The sequence below is a fragment of the Macaca thibetana genome, chromosome 5, assembly GCF_024542745.1.
Source record: "Macaca thibetana thibetana isolate TM-01 chromosome 5, ASM2454274v1, whole genome shotgun sequence".
Classification (NCBI taxonomy): Eukaryota; Metazoa; Chordata; class Mammalia; order Primates; family Cercopithecidae; genus Macaca; species Macaca thibetana.
Genome location: NC_065582.1, coordinates 108,351,180 through 108,367,572, shown reverse-complemented (window position 1 = coordinate 108,367,572; position 16,393 = coordinate 108,351,180). Strand labels below are relative to the sequence as shown.

Sequence of the window (16,393 nt, the reverse complement as noted above, 5' to 3'; positions counted from 1 at the left end):
CATTTAATTTTCACAAAAACCCTAATGAGTAAGTACTAGCACTATTCTTATTTTACAAATAAAGAAATCAGGGAACAGAAAGGTCAAGCAACTTGCCTGCAGGTAATAGGAGGCAAAGATGGATCTGAACCCAAGTAATCAGCCTTCAGAGTAAACACTCATAACTGCTGTTATACAGCTTTTCTAGTATACTATTGTGTGATTTTTTTTAAGGAGTTGTAGTCTTGCTCTGTCGCCCAGGCTGGAGTGCAGTGTCGTCATCATGGCTCACTGCAGCCTCTAACTCTTGGGGTCCAGTGATCCTCCCACCTCAGCCACCCAAGTAGCTGGGACTACAGGTGCGCACCACCATGCCCAGCTATTGTATTGTGTAAAACAGTGTATTAGGCCGGGCGTGGTGGCTCACGCTGTAATCCCAGCACTTTGGGAGGCCAAGGTGGGCAGATCACAATGTCAGGTCAGGAGTTCGAGACCAGCCTCGCCAACATGGTGAAACCCCATCTCTACTAAAAATACAAAAAAAAATGAGCCAGGCATGGTAGCACGCAACTGTAGTCCCAGCTACTCGGGAGGCTGAGGCAGGAAAATTGCTTGAAGCCGGGAAGTGGAGGTTGTAGTGAGCTGGATTGCACCACTGCACTCCAACTGGGGCAACAGAGAGAGACTCCATCTCAAAAAATAAATAAAAAAAAATTAAATTAAAAAAATCGTGTATTAAAACTATAATTGACATAATTATTCATATAACACAAGATACCCCCAAATCCAGTTTGATACATTACCTGATGATTAACACATGTCAAATGTTCAATAGTTTTCTCTAATTCTGATTTTCCAAAAAGACTCATTTCTTCAATATGCTGAAAAAGAATGTTAAAGAAATGTTCATTTATATCAGATAACAAAACAAAATCACAACAGTAAGCAATGTAAGTCTACAGTTCTATTATATTGTATTTGTGCTTTCATAAAACACAGAAATAATTTAGAAAGAAAATCACTAGACATTTTACAAAAATGATGGTTTGTGGTTTAAAAAAGGTACAATAGGTTCTCATCCTTTACACTCTCTACCTCCATATGTGATTGTAGTGGAAGACACAGATTAGTAACTATTCATTTATAAAGATTTATATAGATTAATCCATAATAGGACAACTATAAAAGGACAAAACTAGCAGGTTAAATAAAAAGCTCAGGAGTATGCCCTCACAAGAGGTGATGTAAGAGAAACAAAATGCAAAGGAAGACAAGGTCAGGAAGACACAGGAAACAGAATACTACAAGGCCATGCAAGAGATGCAAGTTTCAATAAGGGGCTGGTCAACAGTATAAACACAGGGACTATTTTTCTGGTTACATTACTTTATCCAACTTACTGCTGCTAAGTCTAGGATAAGCAATATAACTTAATGTTCACTGAGAGTTTTTCTAGCATGGATTCATATTTCCATCCATGTTATTCATTAAAAAAGAAACAGACACATCTGATGTTCGGATTATATATTTGGTTGAGTCACTGTATTGTATGCATTTATTGAATCACTCAACTAGTATTGAATACATACTCTATACCAAGCACCAAGCAACATATCAGGAATATAGTAGTGAGTACAGCAGATAAAGTCTCTGACATCATAGATACTGTAGCTTAGTAGAAAAGACAAAACCTAAATAAGAGCTCAAAATAAAATCCATGAATATTCTGCTAGGAAAAGGAACTTTATGCCAAAATATCAAAAGGGAATCTAGATTCTAGGGTTCATTTCCCATTAAATGACATGATGTTTGACCTGGACTTAAAGGATAAATAGGAATTAGCTAGACAAGAAGAGCGGAAGATGTGACGGAATCTTTCAATAGTCTATGTAGAAGGCTGGCGGCAAGAAAAAGTCCATTAAGCATGGAGTCTTGTGAACAGGGGAGATGAGTTTAGGGGAAAAAGGCTAGACCTTGAGGTAGGCGAAGGCCAATCACTGAAGTCCTCAAAAAGTTAACGGATTTTAAATAGGAAGTGATATGATCAGATTTATATCTTTGAAAGATAACTCTGACTTCAGTGTGAAATATCGATTTAAAAGAGGAAAGACTAGTACAGGGGCCAATAATACAATAATGCAGGTGAGGGAGAACAATGACCAGAACAGGATGGTAGCAGGGGAACAGAAAGAAGTAAACAAATTCAAGAGAAAGTAACATGAGCTCAGAAGCCAGATTCCTTGTAACTCATAGCTGGATGACCTTGGGCAAGTTATTTAAACTCACTGTAACTCGGAGACCTCATCTGTAAGCAGTACCTATTTTAAAAAGCTATTATTATAGGTCAGGTGTGGTGTCTCATTCCTATAATTCCAGCACTTTGGGAGGCCAAGGTGGACCCCACCTGAGGTCAGGGGTTTGAGACCAGCTAGCCAATATGATGAAACCCTCTCTCTACTAAATCACTTGAACCTGGGAGGCAGAGGTTGCAGTGAGCGAGACTCCCCCTCAAAAAAAAAAAAAAAAAAAAAAAAAGAGGCTATTGTGAAGATTTACTGAGACAACCCATGTAAAAAGCACTTAATAGAACAGGACCTCTCACATGAGAAGGGCTTAATACATGTTAAATATTTTTCAAGAGATAGCACTGATAGGACTTGGTGACTGAGAGATATGAGCTTTCAGGGAGATCTTAGTGATGGATGATGCTTGGATTCGACAACTGGTTAGATAGTAGAATAATGGGAAACACTGGAAAAGGTTTAAGGATTGAGATAAGTTACTTTTTTAAGTAAAAGATCTGTTGTAAACTCACAAAATCGTGCCTCCTACAACCCAGAAGGATTCTGGTAATACGAATGTTGCTTTTTCCAAGTTTTCAGTACTACTGTATTTAAAAAATCCTATTTTTACATTCTTTGGTGATTTCAAAAGATATGGAAAAGGGTAAGTCAGTAGCTTGCGCTAAAAGCTGCCATACTGCACAGAAGTTTCCCATTTGGCAATTTTAACACTTATTTTTTATAAGAAAACACTTTCTGGAAGGCAGTATTCCAAAAGATTCCAATTAAAAGTATTCTTAAACTGTTATATTTAGGGTGAAACTTTAACTGAACATTGTGACATAAAGACTTGCTTATAATGCTTAAATGTTTTTATTTCTAATTTTAGGTGCTACTTTCAAAGCATTAATTCAGTAATATTGACTGCAATTAAACTATGGACTCCATAATATTAGGATTTAGTACTTATGTGCTAATCATTGTTAAGTGCTTTATATGTATTAATAAACATATTTTTGGAGATTATAAAAGAAACTATAAAGTACTGACCCTAGATATGGCACCAAATGTACAAGCAACAAAGAAAAAAATAAATTGGACTTCATCCAAATTTAAAAATTTTGTTTTTCAAAGACATCACTGAGAAAGTGAAAAAATGACCCACGGAATGGGGGAAAGTATTTGCAAATCACATATCTAATAAGGGACTGTATTTAGAATATATAAAGAACTCTTACAACTCAATAATAATGAGATAACCCAATTTAAAAATTGGCAAAGAATCTGAACAGACATTTCTCTAAAAAAGGATTTAAAAATGGCCAATAAGAATATGAAAAGTTGCTCAACCTCATTAGCTCCAAGGCAATGCAAATCAAAGTCACAATGGAGACTACTTCACACCCACCAGAATGACTATAATACAAAAGGCAGATAGTAATGGTGACAGTGTGGAGAAATTAGAACTTTTATTCACTACTGGTGGGTATAAAAACAGTTTGGCTTCAATGGTTAAAGACAGACTTACCGTATGACCAGGAATATACCCAAGAGAAATGAAAATATATATCCAGACAAAAAGTTGTACATAAGTTCCTAGCAACACTATGGATGAATCTTGAAAACATTATGCTAATGAGAGAAGACATTTTAAAATCACATATCAAATGATTCAATTTATATGAAATATCCAGAGTAGGCAGAGCCATAGAGACACAGGTGGCTGCCTGTGGCTAAGAGGGGATGGGAGAAATGGGGAGTGACGCTAATGTTCTTCAGAGTTTCTTTTTGTGGTGATGAAAATGCTCTAAAATTGACTGTGGTGATGGTTACACAAGTCTATGAATATACAGACAGTCCCTGGTTTACATTTTTGACTTTGCTGTGGGTTTATCGGGATGTAACCCCAGTATAAGTTGAGGAGCATGTGGACTTAACAATGGCTTAAGATTTTTCAATGTAAGACTTTACAATGTGTTTACTGGGGTAATAAATGCATTTTTTCCAAGTTACATTTTTTACTTACGATGGGTTTATTGGAATGTAATCCCATTGTAAGTCAAAAAGCATCTATGCTAAAACGAATGAATTGGTATACTTTAAGTGGGTGAATTGTATAGTGTGTGAATATCTCCGTAAAGCTGTTACAAAAACAAACAAACAAAGATAATGTCTTCCCATATGAGAAACTTCCAATTAAGTTCAGGGATTGGTGAACTTTCTCTGTAAAAAACAGTAAATATGTTGGGTTTCGTGGGCCATACTACAAAAGAAGCTACAGACAATACAGAAACAAATGAGCAAGGTAATCCAATAACGTTTTCTCAACAAGAAAATCTTCTTCTTAATCCATTCTTAGCTCACAGGCCATACATAAAGTGGTCTGGATTTGGCCAATAGTAACTTCACAGGAAAATCCATACAAAGACCTCTTTTTCTCAACAAATTACTTTTCAAAAACGTGTCAATCTTCTTACCTCTAATTTTTCTCTTAAAGCTTCCTTTTCTGCCATAATTCTTCTTAAGTCAGATAACGCAAGTTCTTTTTCCTTTTCCATAAGACTAACAATATTATGGGGTGCTGTGGTTTGGGTGGATTCCTTTCTTAGGGCAGATAATTCTTCTTGAGCCTTAAAGAATGAAAAGATATAAATTAAAAAGGCACTTTGGTAAAAGATATAAATAAAAAATACTTTGGATATGTTTTCAGTTAAAAAAGGCATACTGAACACATGCTACCTTCACTCTCTTCCCAAATCCCAACAAAATGAGAGTAGAAGGATAATAGTAAGAATGAGAGTAGAAGGATAATGAGAGTAGAAGGATAATAGTAAGAATAATAAAACGAAAAAGACAAGGGGATTGAGGGAGGCACCAGCCACAAAATGTGGAAGCTAGACAGCAGACAAGCAGGAATTAACTAGGCAGACCCAAGAAAGCTGCTAGCGAAGGGGAAAACTCAGAAGTGGATCAATTTACACTGCAGAATCCCCCCCCCAAAAAACTCAGTAAGTGACTCTTTCAACTTGACCTTTAACTTGCATGCCTCCTCCCCTTCTCAAAATAGCAGTAGGATTTCATGGGAGATGGGTATGTGAACAAATTTAGGTAACAGACACCATGCTCTGCTCAGACTTACCTTGCCCTCTAACAACTGAGGCTTTGTTAATGTGGCCAAGCTGAATACCAATTCCCTCTTCCTAGAGAACAGTATTTAGAGACTAAGTCCTAAATAGCCAATATATCCAAATAGTGGGTGCTACCTACTGTTTTGACAGACATTTCCCCACATGTCTGAATTCTAAGCATAAATTTGGCTCAGAGTCAGGCTGAGACCTGTTCCAGGTAGTTTTAGAAAAAGAAGACTATCTCTAACTGATCTGACACATTGATAGGCTAGAAAAGGGAAAGGATAAATATGAAAAAATAAGAGAAATCTGTGTTTTAGAAATAGAATGATAGTAGAAACTACTACTGCTAATTTTAATTATGAAGAAATATCACAGGTCCATATATTATAGTAATGTGAAGGATATATACGGGCTCCATTATAGTTAACTGGTTCTATACAATCTGTTGGCTTAATTATAATAAATTTCTTACTTCATTATATAAGACACTTAGTTTATCTCTTTCTGCTGTCAGTAATTTAACATTTGACTGTATATCCTCCATATATTTTTCAAATCTTTCCAGCATACGCTGAAGTTCATCTCTTTCTCTTGTGATCTGATGAATTTCTGAATTGTAATCACCCTGAAACATAATTAAAAAACAAAAGTTATCATGTTATAATCATCACCACATGGTTGTCACAAGAATACTGATGATGAGATTAACTGAAAGATGCTACCAGACAAAAAGAACACAAGTGCCTTTAATGTAATTAAGGAACACAGTTTTAAAAATCTATGATGAGAGCAGATGAGAGCACTGGCAGTACTGGGCAAATTTCCTGGCCTTCAAGTTCCCAGAAGAGACTTAGGTGCCAATGATGGGACTTGATCGGATCCCATGAGATGCTTCAACTTTTATTCTCCCAAAGTTGTTTATACTAGTGGTACTTAAAGTATAATCCCCAGACCAGAAGCATTAGCAGTATCTAAAAGCTTGTTAGATATGCAAATTTTGGAGTTTGAAGCCCAACCCAGACCTACTTAGTCAAGAAACTTCGGGGTAGGGCCAAGTAACTGTATTTTATCAAGCCCTGTAAGTGATTCTGATGCCTGGTAATTTTTTAGAGCCACTAGTTAGTTTATCTTCTCCAGAGAAGGGGCCAGCAGGGCATTTGTGTGCCTGCTCACCCAGTACAGGTAACTGTAACAGCCTAGCACGTTCCTCAGTGTTTTCTATGATTGAATCTAAGATCAATATGCCAGGCATACAAACCCCCAACTGTCTCAGCTTCAGACCTACAGGAGGTCTTTTTATACAGTCGAATGAATGCAAATATTTCTACCAGGCAATATATATTAAGAATATTCACTGAATAAGCAACTACTACCAACGTTTCTACAATTTAGTACAATTTAAAAGATGCCTACAATTCAGTACAATTCAAAAGATTCACTGTCATCACTATGGTAGAAAATAAAGATGAGAGCACTCTGATTCTCCCCCTGCACATGTAAATGAATTTGTATGCCCTTTTCCTATTGAAAAAAAAAGAAACATAATAAATGTAGACTTGGGATCTCTGGTATCTTAATGTTACCAGTACTAAATGCAGAAGTGCCAAGAAGGGGTAATTTGACAATATGATACACTGAAGAGTCCTGGCCTATATTATTCAACATCTGTTGTGCCAATACCACATATAATGTAGATTTGGTAAATGATAGATATTTGTGAGGTACCTCTCACCTGTACTTGGAAATAATTAATCTCTTGGTTAAATAAGCAAAACCAAGGCATGATGGATGGGATTAGTTATCTGAACACTTTAAAGGATAAGACGTTTTATAGTACAAAAGCAGATGTTTTGGGACTTAACCAATGTAACTATAAAAGAAGCTATGTAACCTAACCATATCTAAATTTAAGAAGTCTGGACCAGGTGTAGTGGTTCACGTTCGTAATCCTAGCACTCTGGGAGGCCAAGGCAGGAGGACTGCTTGAGGCCAGGAGTTCATGACCAGCCCGGACAAAAGAGCAAGACCCTGCCTCTGCAAAACATTAAAAAATTAGCCAGGCATAGTGCCGCACCCTTGTAGTCCTAGCTACTTGGGAGGCTGAGGGAAGAGGATTACTTCAGCCCAGGAGTTCAAGGTTACAGTGAGCTACGATTGCACTACTGCACTCCAGCCTGAGGGACAGTGTGAGACTTTCTCTCAAACAAAAACAAAATAATCTTCCAGAAAGAGGCAGTCTGTACAGAGTCTAGAAAAGGAGAGCTCAATAAATAAAGATTTGACAATCTATTTTTATTACTATTTAGGTGTCAGCTTAAATGTCACTTTCTCCAAGGAATTCCTTCAGATTCTTCAATCTAATTTGGATCTCCTCTATATATTCTTAAAATATTTTGAACTTTTTCTGTACTTTCTTCATAAACACATTATAAATGAGGTTATAAGGTTATTTACACGATTGTGCGTTTAATGTGTATCTATCTGTACTACTAAAATTTAAGCTCTATGAGGGCCACAGTAGGAACCTGGTCTTTTTAATTATGTCTTCAGTGTCTAGTATGGTACCTAGTAAAACATGAGTTCCCTGAACATTTACTGACTGACTTTCCTAAGCAGAAACTCTCCTCTTCTTTAAATATATCTGGTGTACATATTTGTTAGTGTTAATGTATAATTGTGAATAACGCCCTTTCACTACTCCATTGTCCCCTAAACACACACATGCACATGCACACATATGCACAATGCTGAAGGCTGTAAGGGCAGGAACTGTCTTCTTCATCTCTGTATTCTATGCCTCATTCAGAGCAGGCACTCAGTATTTATCTTCTGAAGTGACCCTAACTTTCTACCAGAACTGATTTGCTTTGAACCAGCAAATAATAAGGAAATAAACCATTCACCGGTAACTAGGTGTTATGCTGGGTCCTTATACAAATTATTTCATGATCAATTAACGAGCTATTGTGTTGAATGGTGACCAGTTAATAATAATGTATTGTATACTTCAAAATTGCTAAAAGAATAGATTAACATTCTCACCACAAAAAAGTAATAAGTTGGTGAGGAAACAGACATGTTAACTGGTTTGACCGAATCTTTCTATAATGTATACATAGATCAAAACATCCAACTATACTCTATAAATATATATACTATTTGTCAATTAAAAATAAGACCAACAAATTAGCTCATTTAATCTTCATGAGAAATTGTAGTCTCGTTGTGTTGACCAGACTGGTCTCAAACTCCTGGCCTCAAGTGATCTTCCCACCTTGGCTTCCCAAAGTGCTGGAATTACAGGTGTGAGCCACCCCACCTGGCCTTATTCTTATAATAGATAACATAGTATAGTGTTTATACTGACAACTGTAAATCAAAATTCAGCCATTAGCCTATGAGGTTAAAAAATGAAGTCTAATCAGAAGACAAAACTGTTTGACAATGGACACAAGATCTTCAGGAAAAACATGACAAAATTAGTAAATTTGGTCAAGTCTGAAATAAAATGTTTTGAGTTTTAATGAGTACTCCCCACTCCCAGACTTCCCCTAATTTTACCTAGTGTAAAGTCACATAAGCCTTCAAGACTCCTGAACTCCAAAGCTTAAAAGAAGAAAAATCTGAAGAACTCAAATGATACTCATAAAACACTAATAATAATTGAGACCTAAAATAGAGACACATGATTTTAATCTCTCATGAATCATGGTCAACTTTAAATACATACAATGGGAGATGCAATTAGAAAATGACATAAAGTGAACATCTTTGGATCATCAGCTTACAAATATGGTTGTGGTGGACAAACAAAACAACTTGCCCAGCAATCACTTGCCATTTCTATCTATCTCCCATAGCATGGTTAATAGAGAAGATGCTTGGTCAGTAGAATGTGACAGACTTTCCTAACTGGTCCAAGGCTGGAAATGACATGAAACCATGTTGCCTGCCATGCATACAAAGCTACTCTGCCATGAAAGAGAAAATGCAGCTGATACAGAAAGTAAATTCTAAAAAGAGAGGGAATGTCTAATAGGAGTCCTGGAAGCCCAGGTGCCATTACACTTCTATAACTCAGCTATTCAACCTTCCCTTTAATTTCCAGTCATCTATATGTTATAGTTTGTTCTTAAGTAATTTTCCTAATTAATGCAGTGTTCCTATAGTACAGGCCATAAAATAAAACAAAAATCAAAATCAGGATTTTTTCAAAGCACGTATGAATAAAGTTATATTTAATATAATAATAAACCAGAACAATTTATTCATAAAGATACTTTTCTGGCCTTATTACTTACTCTTATAAAGGGACATTACCTTTTCTGGTGTCCTAAATATTGAATTTTTTTCACGTGCACCATAATTTGTAGAGCAAGATCTTCGCTGTATTATATGTTGGAGTCTCTCTAGCTCTTTCTTATAATAATCTCGTTCTTCTTCTATACCTTTCAGAAATGTATCTAAACGAGAAGGTGACCTGTCTCGACGTTTTATTCCATGTTCTAGTCTCATCCTCTCAACTTCCAGAGTAAGTTCTCTTTCTGCAAATTAAAGTGGTTAACTCTCAAAATAATGTTGCATACGTAATGTTGATTAGTCAAGTAAATTATATTAATAACTTTTAGAAAGAAAGCCACTAGAAATCATGAACTGTTCTAAATAACACCTGTAAGTACCAAATCTATTGAAGAGGTAAATATTGAGAGGAAAAAAGGAAAAAAAAAGCAAAAATTAAAAGTTTAAATAAAGTCCAATAGGTCCAAGTCCCCTGCTTTTGTCTTATTATAAGATGGGTACTATTCAGTACTACAAAATAAAGCAATAAATTACCACATAGTACTTTCCCAGGACCTGAAAATGCACTAAAAGAAAATATATCTATAAACAACCATAACATGCACAAATTTAACATTAAGCTTGAATTTAATACAGTATACACATATACAAAGAGAGCAAAATAACTCAAATAAATATAATTATTAGCTGTTACCATAGAAATTGCCTCTTCATGAGTCAAAAGTAACCAAATACTGGCAATTTCATATAGTTGAACCTAATTTATGTTCATTACAACTCTTGAGGCATGCAATGATTTTCCTGATGTATTTTGATTTACTCTCATCTCTTCTTTCATTCGTTCAACAGATATGTATTAAGCATTTACTGTATACCCAGCACCAGCTAAGGATACAGTATAAAAAAACATAGCCAAGGCTGAACAACTATTCTAATTGTAGTAGGATAAAAGTTACAAAAGGATAGTGTACAATGCAAACTAGAGGATGAATTGGCAAATTTGCCCCAAGAAGGAATGACCAGAGAAGAAGAAAGTAGGAGAGTGGGAAAGAATGGGCAACTGGGTTAAATGCAGTCAAATAAGCAAATGAATGAAAAGCAGCCACTGCATTTAGCACAACAGAGGTAAATGACTTTAACAAGAGCAGTTTTGTTGAAGGGGTGGCAACAGAAGCCAACTGGAGTGGACTGAGGAGCTAAGGGGTAGTGGATGATCAAGCAGAACAGCAAGTATGGATGACCTTTCAAGATGCTGATGCTATGAAGAGAAGAAATGAGTGGCTGCATAGGAATGGGTCAAAGTTTTTGTATTGGAATGGGTGAAGAGTAAGCATGTTTGAATGCCAATGGGAAAAAATAGTACAAAGATTAAAATTATGGAGAGGAGATCACTAATTTGCAAGGCTTTTAAAATTAGAGAAGTTAGGGCCCACAGAATAGATGGAGCCACTGGTCCTTCATAAGAGGGACATTCTTGCATTGAACAGGAAGGAACAAGATGCACAGGTTTTTAATCTGAGGCCAGAAGACTGAGTGAATCCCTGCCATGGCTTCCCTTCTCTAGGAAAACCGGAGGTAGGATCATCCACTCAGGATGAAGGTGGGAAATGGGACTCACGGGTTTATTGACAGTGCAAAGCATTTTAAATATCCCCCGTGGAGAATGGAAGATCAAACTCTAAGAGAAAAAGGGTAAGATTTCCATACAGAGCTGAGCAGCCTGCTGAGGTTCAGGACCATCTAATTTGCAGCGCTCTCAATGTGCCTGGTGCACACTCAAAACAGCTGACCATGTGTAAAAGTGTAGAAGGCAAATTGTTTGGCTCATCCATGGCTGGGTATCTGGCAGGGGGATGCACCCAAAACACAGGGAAACAAGAGAGTTTGAGACAGCTGAAAGATTACGCTGAAATGATAGGCCACACATAGCTATCAAAAGAAATATAAACTTTTTTTTTTAAATTTTTTGAGATGGAGTTTCACTATTTTTCCCCAGGCTGGAATACAATGGTGCGATCCTGGCTCACTGCAACCTCTGCCTCCAGGTTCAAGCGATTCTCCTGCCTCAGCCTCCTGAGTAGCTGGGATTACAGGCACCCACCACCAGGCCCAGCTAATTATTTTATTTTTAGTAGAGATGGGGTTTCTCCACATGGGTCAGGCTGGTCTTGAACTCCTGACCTCAGGTGATCCGCCCGCCTCAGCCTCCCAAAGTGCTGAGATTACAGGCATGAGCCACCGCACCCAGCCTATTTTAAATTTTTATACATGGTTCTAAGCACTTTAACATATTAACTCATTTAATTATCACAACAACCTTTCAGGGTAGGTGTCATCATTAGCCCCATAGATAGGGAAACTGAGACACAGAGAGCTTAAATAACATGCTCAAGTTACACAGCTAATAAGTAGAAAGGAGGTTAAATAGATTATCCACATGGGCCTAGGATAAAGACTCTTCGTAATACAGTACACTGGCTTCCTTTCACTTCCTAAGACACACAGTTTGATGGCACCAAGCTTCTGCACTTGCCATTTCCTCTGCATAGAAAACTAGACCCCAGATCTTCATATTGCTGGTGTCTTGTCATTGAGCACTTCATTCAATCTCTAGCACATCCCCCCAGTCTAATTTAATATCTCTTATCAACTAAAATTAACTTCTTCACTTCAACTAAAATTAACTTCTTCACTTATCTGCCACTAGTTTGTTTCCGTAACAAGAAAAAAGGCTCTGCAAGACAGGGCCCTTATGTATTTTGTTTGCCACTATATACCCCAGCACTCAAAAACAGGGCCTGGCACCCACACAGCAGATGATTCATAAACATTGGTCAAATTAATGAATGAATAAATTCTTTATTTTTTTTGGAGATGGAGTCTCATTCTGCCACCCAGGCTGGAGTGCAGTGGCACGATACAGTCTCACTGCAACCTCCGCTTCCGTGGTTAAAACGATTCTCTTGCCTCAGCCTCCCGAGTAGCTGGGATTACAGGCACATGCCACCATGCCCAGTTAATTTTGTATTTTTAGTAGAGATGGGGTTTCACCATGTTAGCCAGGCTGATCTTGAACTCCCGACCTCAGGTGACCCACCTGCCTCAGCCTCCCAAAGTGCTGGCATTACAGGTGTGAGCCACCGTGCCCGGCCAAATGAATTCTTATGTTCTTTATGCCAAGTCATTTAGAACTGGTACCTGCGGAAAGTTAGCCTATTTCTATTTGTGTGTGTGTGTGTATGTGTATGTATTTTAAGATAATATAACTGCATTTCCTTGAAAAGATTCTGTACTTCAATTTTCCACTATCAAAATAGCCTTCCCTTTAGTCTTACTTAATTCTGTTATTAGTGTGTCTCAAAGGAGGACACATTTCTATTGCAAAATATTCAAGCAGGGTTCCCTGTATAAACTAGTCAAACATAAAAATTCTAAGGTCCTTGAGGGAGAGATTTCTACTGTATCTACAGTACCTACTATGGTTTCTGACTAATGGTAAGCACTCAACAAATATTTATTGAATGAATGAATGAATGATTATCTACTAAGAAAAACAATACATCAAGAGGAAATCACAATCATTTTTTAAGCTATCAAAATTTGACATCTTACCTGTAACTACAAAACTTTCAACTTTTTTGCTAAGTCTTTGCTTTTCTTGTTCAAGCTGATGAACAACAGTTTCAAGGTCTGATTTTACAAGGAGTTCATCACTCAGTCTCTCCTTTTCTTTATGGCATAAGTTCAATTCCTGCAAATTTTAATACTATAATTAAGATTTCTAACAACTTTATAAAATACTATCGCACTTAAAAGGAAAATAGATTTTTATAAGCATATTTATATAACAGCAATTTACATATATGTGTGTGTACATACACTTAATTAGCCAAATATAAGGTTTCAATTAAACTTAATTATCATTTGTGGCTGAAAGTACCATAAAACACGTATCAACAATGTTTCTTTGTGGGTGGGAGAATTATTTTCTACTTAGTTTAGCATATTCTTATTTTTTTCTAAATGAATATGTATTTATATGATTAAAAAATATAAAACTTTTTCATGTTTAAGAAAGCAGTAGTAAGACAAAGTCTTCTAAGACCACCACATACAGTGTATCTATAACTATACTGGTTATTCTCTCAGCCTCATATGCACAACAAGGATAACAAGACCAGGACACTAAGGATTCACTGGCGAGGATGAATCTATGGTTACGAAGTACTTTACATGGTATCCAGCATGTCCACCACGGTAAGTACTTAAAAAATGTTAGCTATCAATATTATCATTCTTTTTTTTTTTTTTTTTTTGAGACGGAGTCTTGCTCTGTCACCCAGGCTGGAGTGCAGTGGCCGGATCTCAGCTCACTGCAAGCTCCGCCTCCCGGGTTTACGCCATTCTCCTGCCTCAGCCTCCCGAGTAGCTGGGACTACAGGCGCCCGCCACCTCGCCTGGCTATTTTTTTGTATTTTTTAGTAGAGACGGCGTTTCACCGTGTTAGCCGGGATTGTCTCTCGATCTCCTGACCTCGTGATCCGCCCATCTCGGCCTCCCAAAGTGCTGGGATTACAGGCTTGTGCCACCGCGCCCGGCCCAATATTATCATTCTTATCTTAAAAATACATAGAATCTTGCATTACTGGAAAAAATAAGAATGGTAAGAAAGTAACTACGGCAACATCTTACTGTCAGCCAACACTACTAAAACTTGGTCACAGTTCTGAGACAAGTATTATTAATCACATCCAACATTTAGTGCACATACAACTAGCAGTGAACAAACGGCAAAAATCCCTTGCTCTCACGCTTCCTTTTTAATTGACTTATGCCATCAGGACACTGCAGCTAGACTGTATAAAAAGTATACATAATGAAAGAACTTGGAAATTAGTATTTACTTTTGTTTCCAATCTTAGAGAAAACTCTTCTAATTCAACAGGTTATTTTTAAAAATCCTCAATCATTTGGGTGACTACCCGGTTTCTACCTTATAAGCAAGACACTCTTTCTGCTAGTTCCAGACTATAGGACCATATGCTTTTCTGTATGCTATATTTAGGTTTCTGTTGGGATGATTACTTCCTTTGTTATTTGAAGACTACCAGAACAAGAAATGTGACCAGGAAAATGGTTTGTATTACCAAACAAAGCTATTAAAAGAGGACTGAGCTGGGTGCAGTGGCTCATGCCTGTAGTCCTAGCACTTTAGGAGACTGGGGCGGGAGAATCACTTGAGTTCAGGAGTTTGAGACCATCCTGGGCAACATAGCAAGACCTCATTTCTACTACAAAAAAAGAAAAAAAAAATGCTAGGCACGGTGGCACATGCCTGTAGTCTTAAACTACACAAAAGGCTGAGGTGGGAGGATCACCTGAGCACAGGGGGTCAAGGCTGCAGTGAGCTATGATCATGCCATTGCACTCCAGCCTAGGTGACAAGGGAAGACCCTGTCTCTAATAAATAAATAAATAAAAGAGAATGGAGTACCTTTTGTAATAATCAACAAATATTTTAAGTTAATCAACAAATATTTCAAGTAATTAACTTCTGGTTTTAATATTAGTCAACTCACAAGTCATAAGGTAGTAAAAAGAAGGTAAAATTTCTAACAGCTACCTACTATACATAAGATTAAGGAATTATAAAAATATAAACTTGCATGTCCATGCAGTGGAATATTACTCAGACATAAGAAGGAATGAAGTACTCATAAATGCTACCACATGCATGAACCTGGTAAACATTTTGCTTAGGAAAAGAATCCAGACACAAAATATATGATTCCCTTTATATGGAATGGCCAGAATAGACAAATCTACAGAAACAGAAAGTAGATCAGTGGTTGTCAGGAGCTGAGCAATAAAATAAAGCATACATATTTTCTTTTCCTTTCTTTTTTTTTTTTTAAAGACAGAGTTTCGCTCTTGTTGCCCAGGCTGGAGTGCAATGGCGCAACCTTGACTCACTGCAACTTCTGCCTCCCAGGTTCAAGCAATTCTCCTGCCTCAGCCTCCCAAGTAGCTGGGATTACAGGCATGCGCCACCACACCCAGCTAAGTTTTGCATTTTTAGTAGAGATGGGGTTCACCATGTTGATCAGGCTGGATGGCCTCGAACTCCTGACCTTGGGTGATCCACACATCTCAGCCTCCCAGCCTCCCATAAAAATTTTCTTACTGAAAATGCTGGCAATTCAATATGACGTCAACTTACCAGTTGAAGTTTTGCCATTGTTTCTTCAAGATCCTGCATTTCAGACAGCTTTCTTTTAATCTCTTTCTAGGAATAAAAAGCCTATTAGGTATATACTTAAAAGTCTAAGAATACTTATCACTAAGTCACATGCAAATAGATGAAGTAATTTTGCAAGTACTTCACATTCCCTCTTACCACTGAGATCTGAGGCTTCATCTCCATCCATTTCAATGAAGAGGCAAAATTGAGCTTCTCTTTAACCTTTTGGTATCCCGAAATGTTTACAGGAGCCTACTAGTAACATCTGAAGAAGGCAACTTGAACGTCTTGTAGGATCTTCCTTGGGCCTTAAATTTGGGGGCAATCCTATGGCACTGTCATTTCCTGATCTTCCTATCCTATTGGCTTTCTCCACCCCTGCTTTTACCAACCTGGATCCTCTCTATAGAGAGCCGAATGCCAAGATCAAAATATTATGATCCAATAGGAATATTTTGTTG

The 16,393-nt window shown here is 37.2% G+C and overlaps 1 protein-coding gene across 2 annotated transcripts in view; it reads right to left on the bottom strand.

Moving 5' to 3' along the window:
- CEP135 (centrosomal protein 135) overlaps positions 1 to 16,393 on the bottom strand; it is an 84,131-nt gene that overhangs the window by 47,473 nt on the left and 20,265 nt on the right. For both annotated transcript variants that reach the window (XM_050789774.1, XM_050789775.1), the window contains exons 9-14: positions 15,912 to 15,977; positions 13,304 to 13,442; positions 9,713 to 9,936; positions 5,865 to 6,017; positions 4,739 to 4,891; positions 783 to 860 (exon numbers count right to left, since the gene is read on the bottom strand). In XM_050789774.1, the coding sequence (XP_050645731.1) occupies positions 783 to 860; positions 4,739 to 4,891; positions 5,865 to 6,017; positions 9,713 to 9,936; positions 13,304 to 13,442; positions 15,912 to 15,977 (813 nt within the window). The remainder of the gene's footprint in view (positions 1 to 782; positions 861 to 4,738; positions 4,892 to 5,864; positions 6,018 to 9,712; positions 9,937 to 13,303; positions 13,443 to 15,911; positions 15,978 to 16,393) is intronic.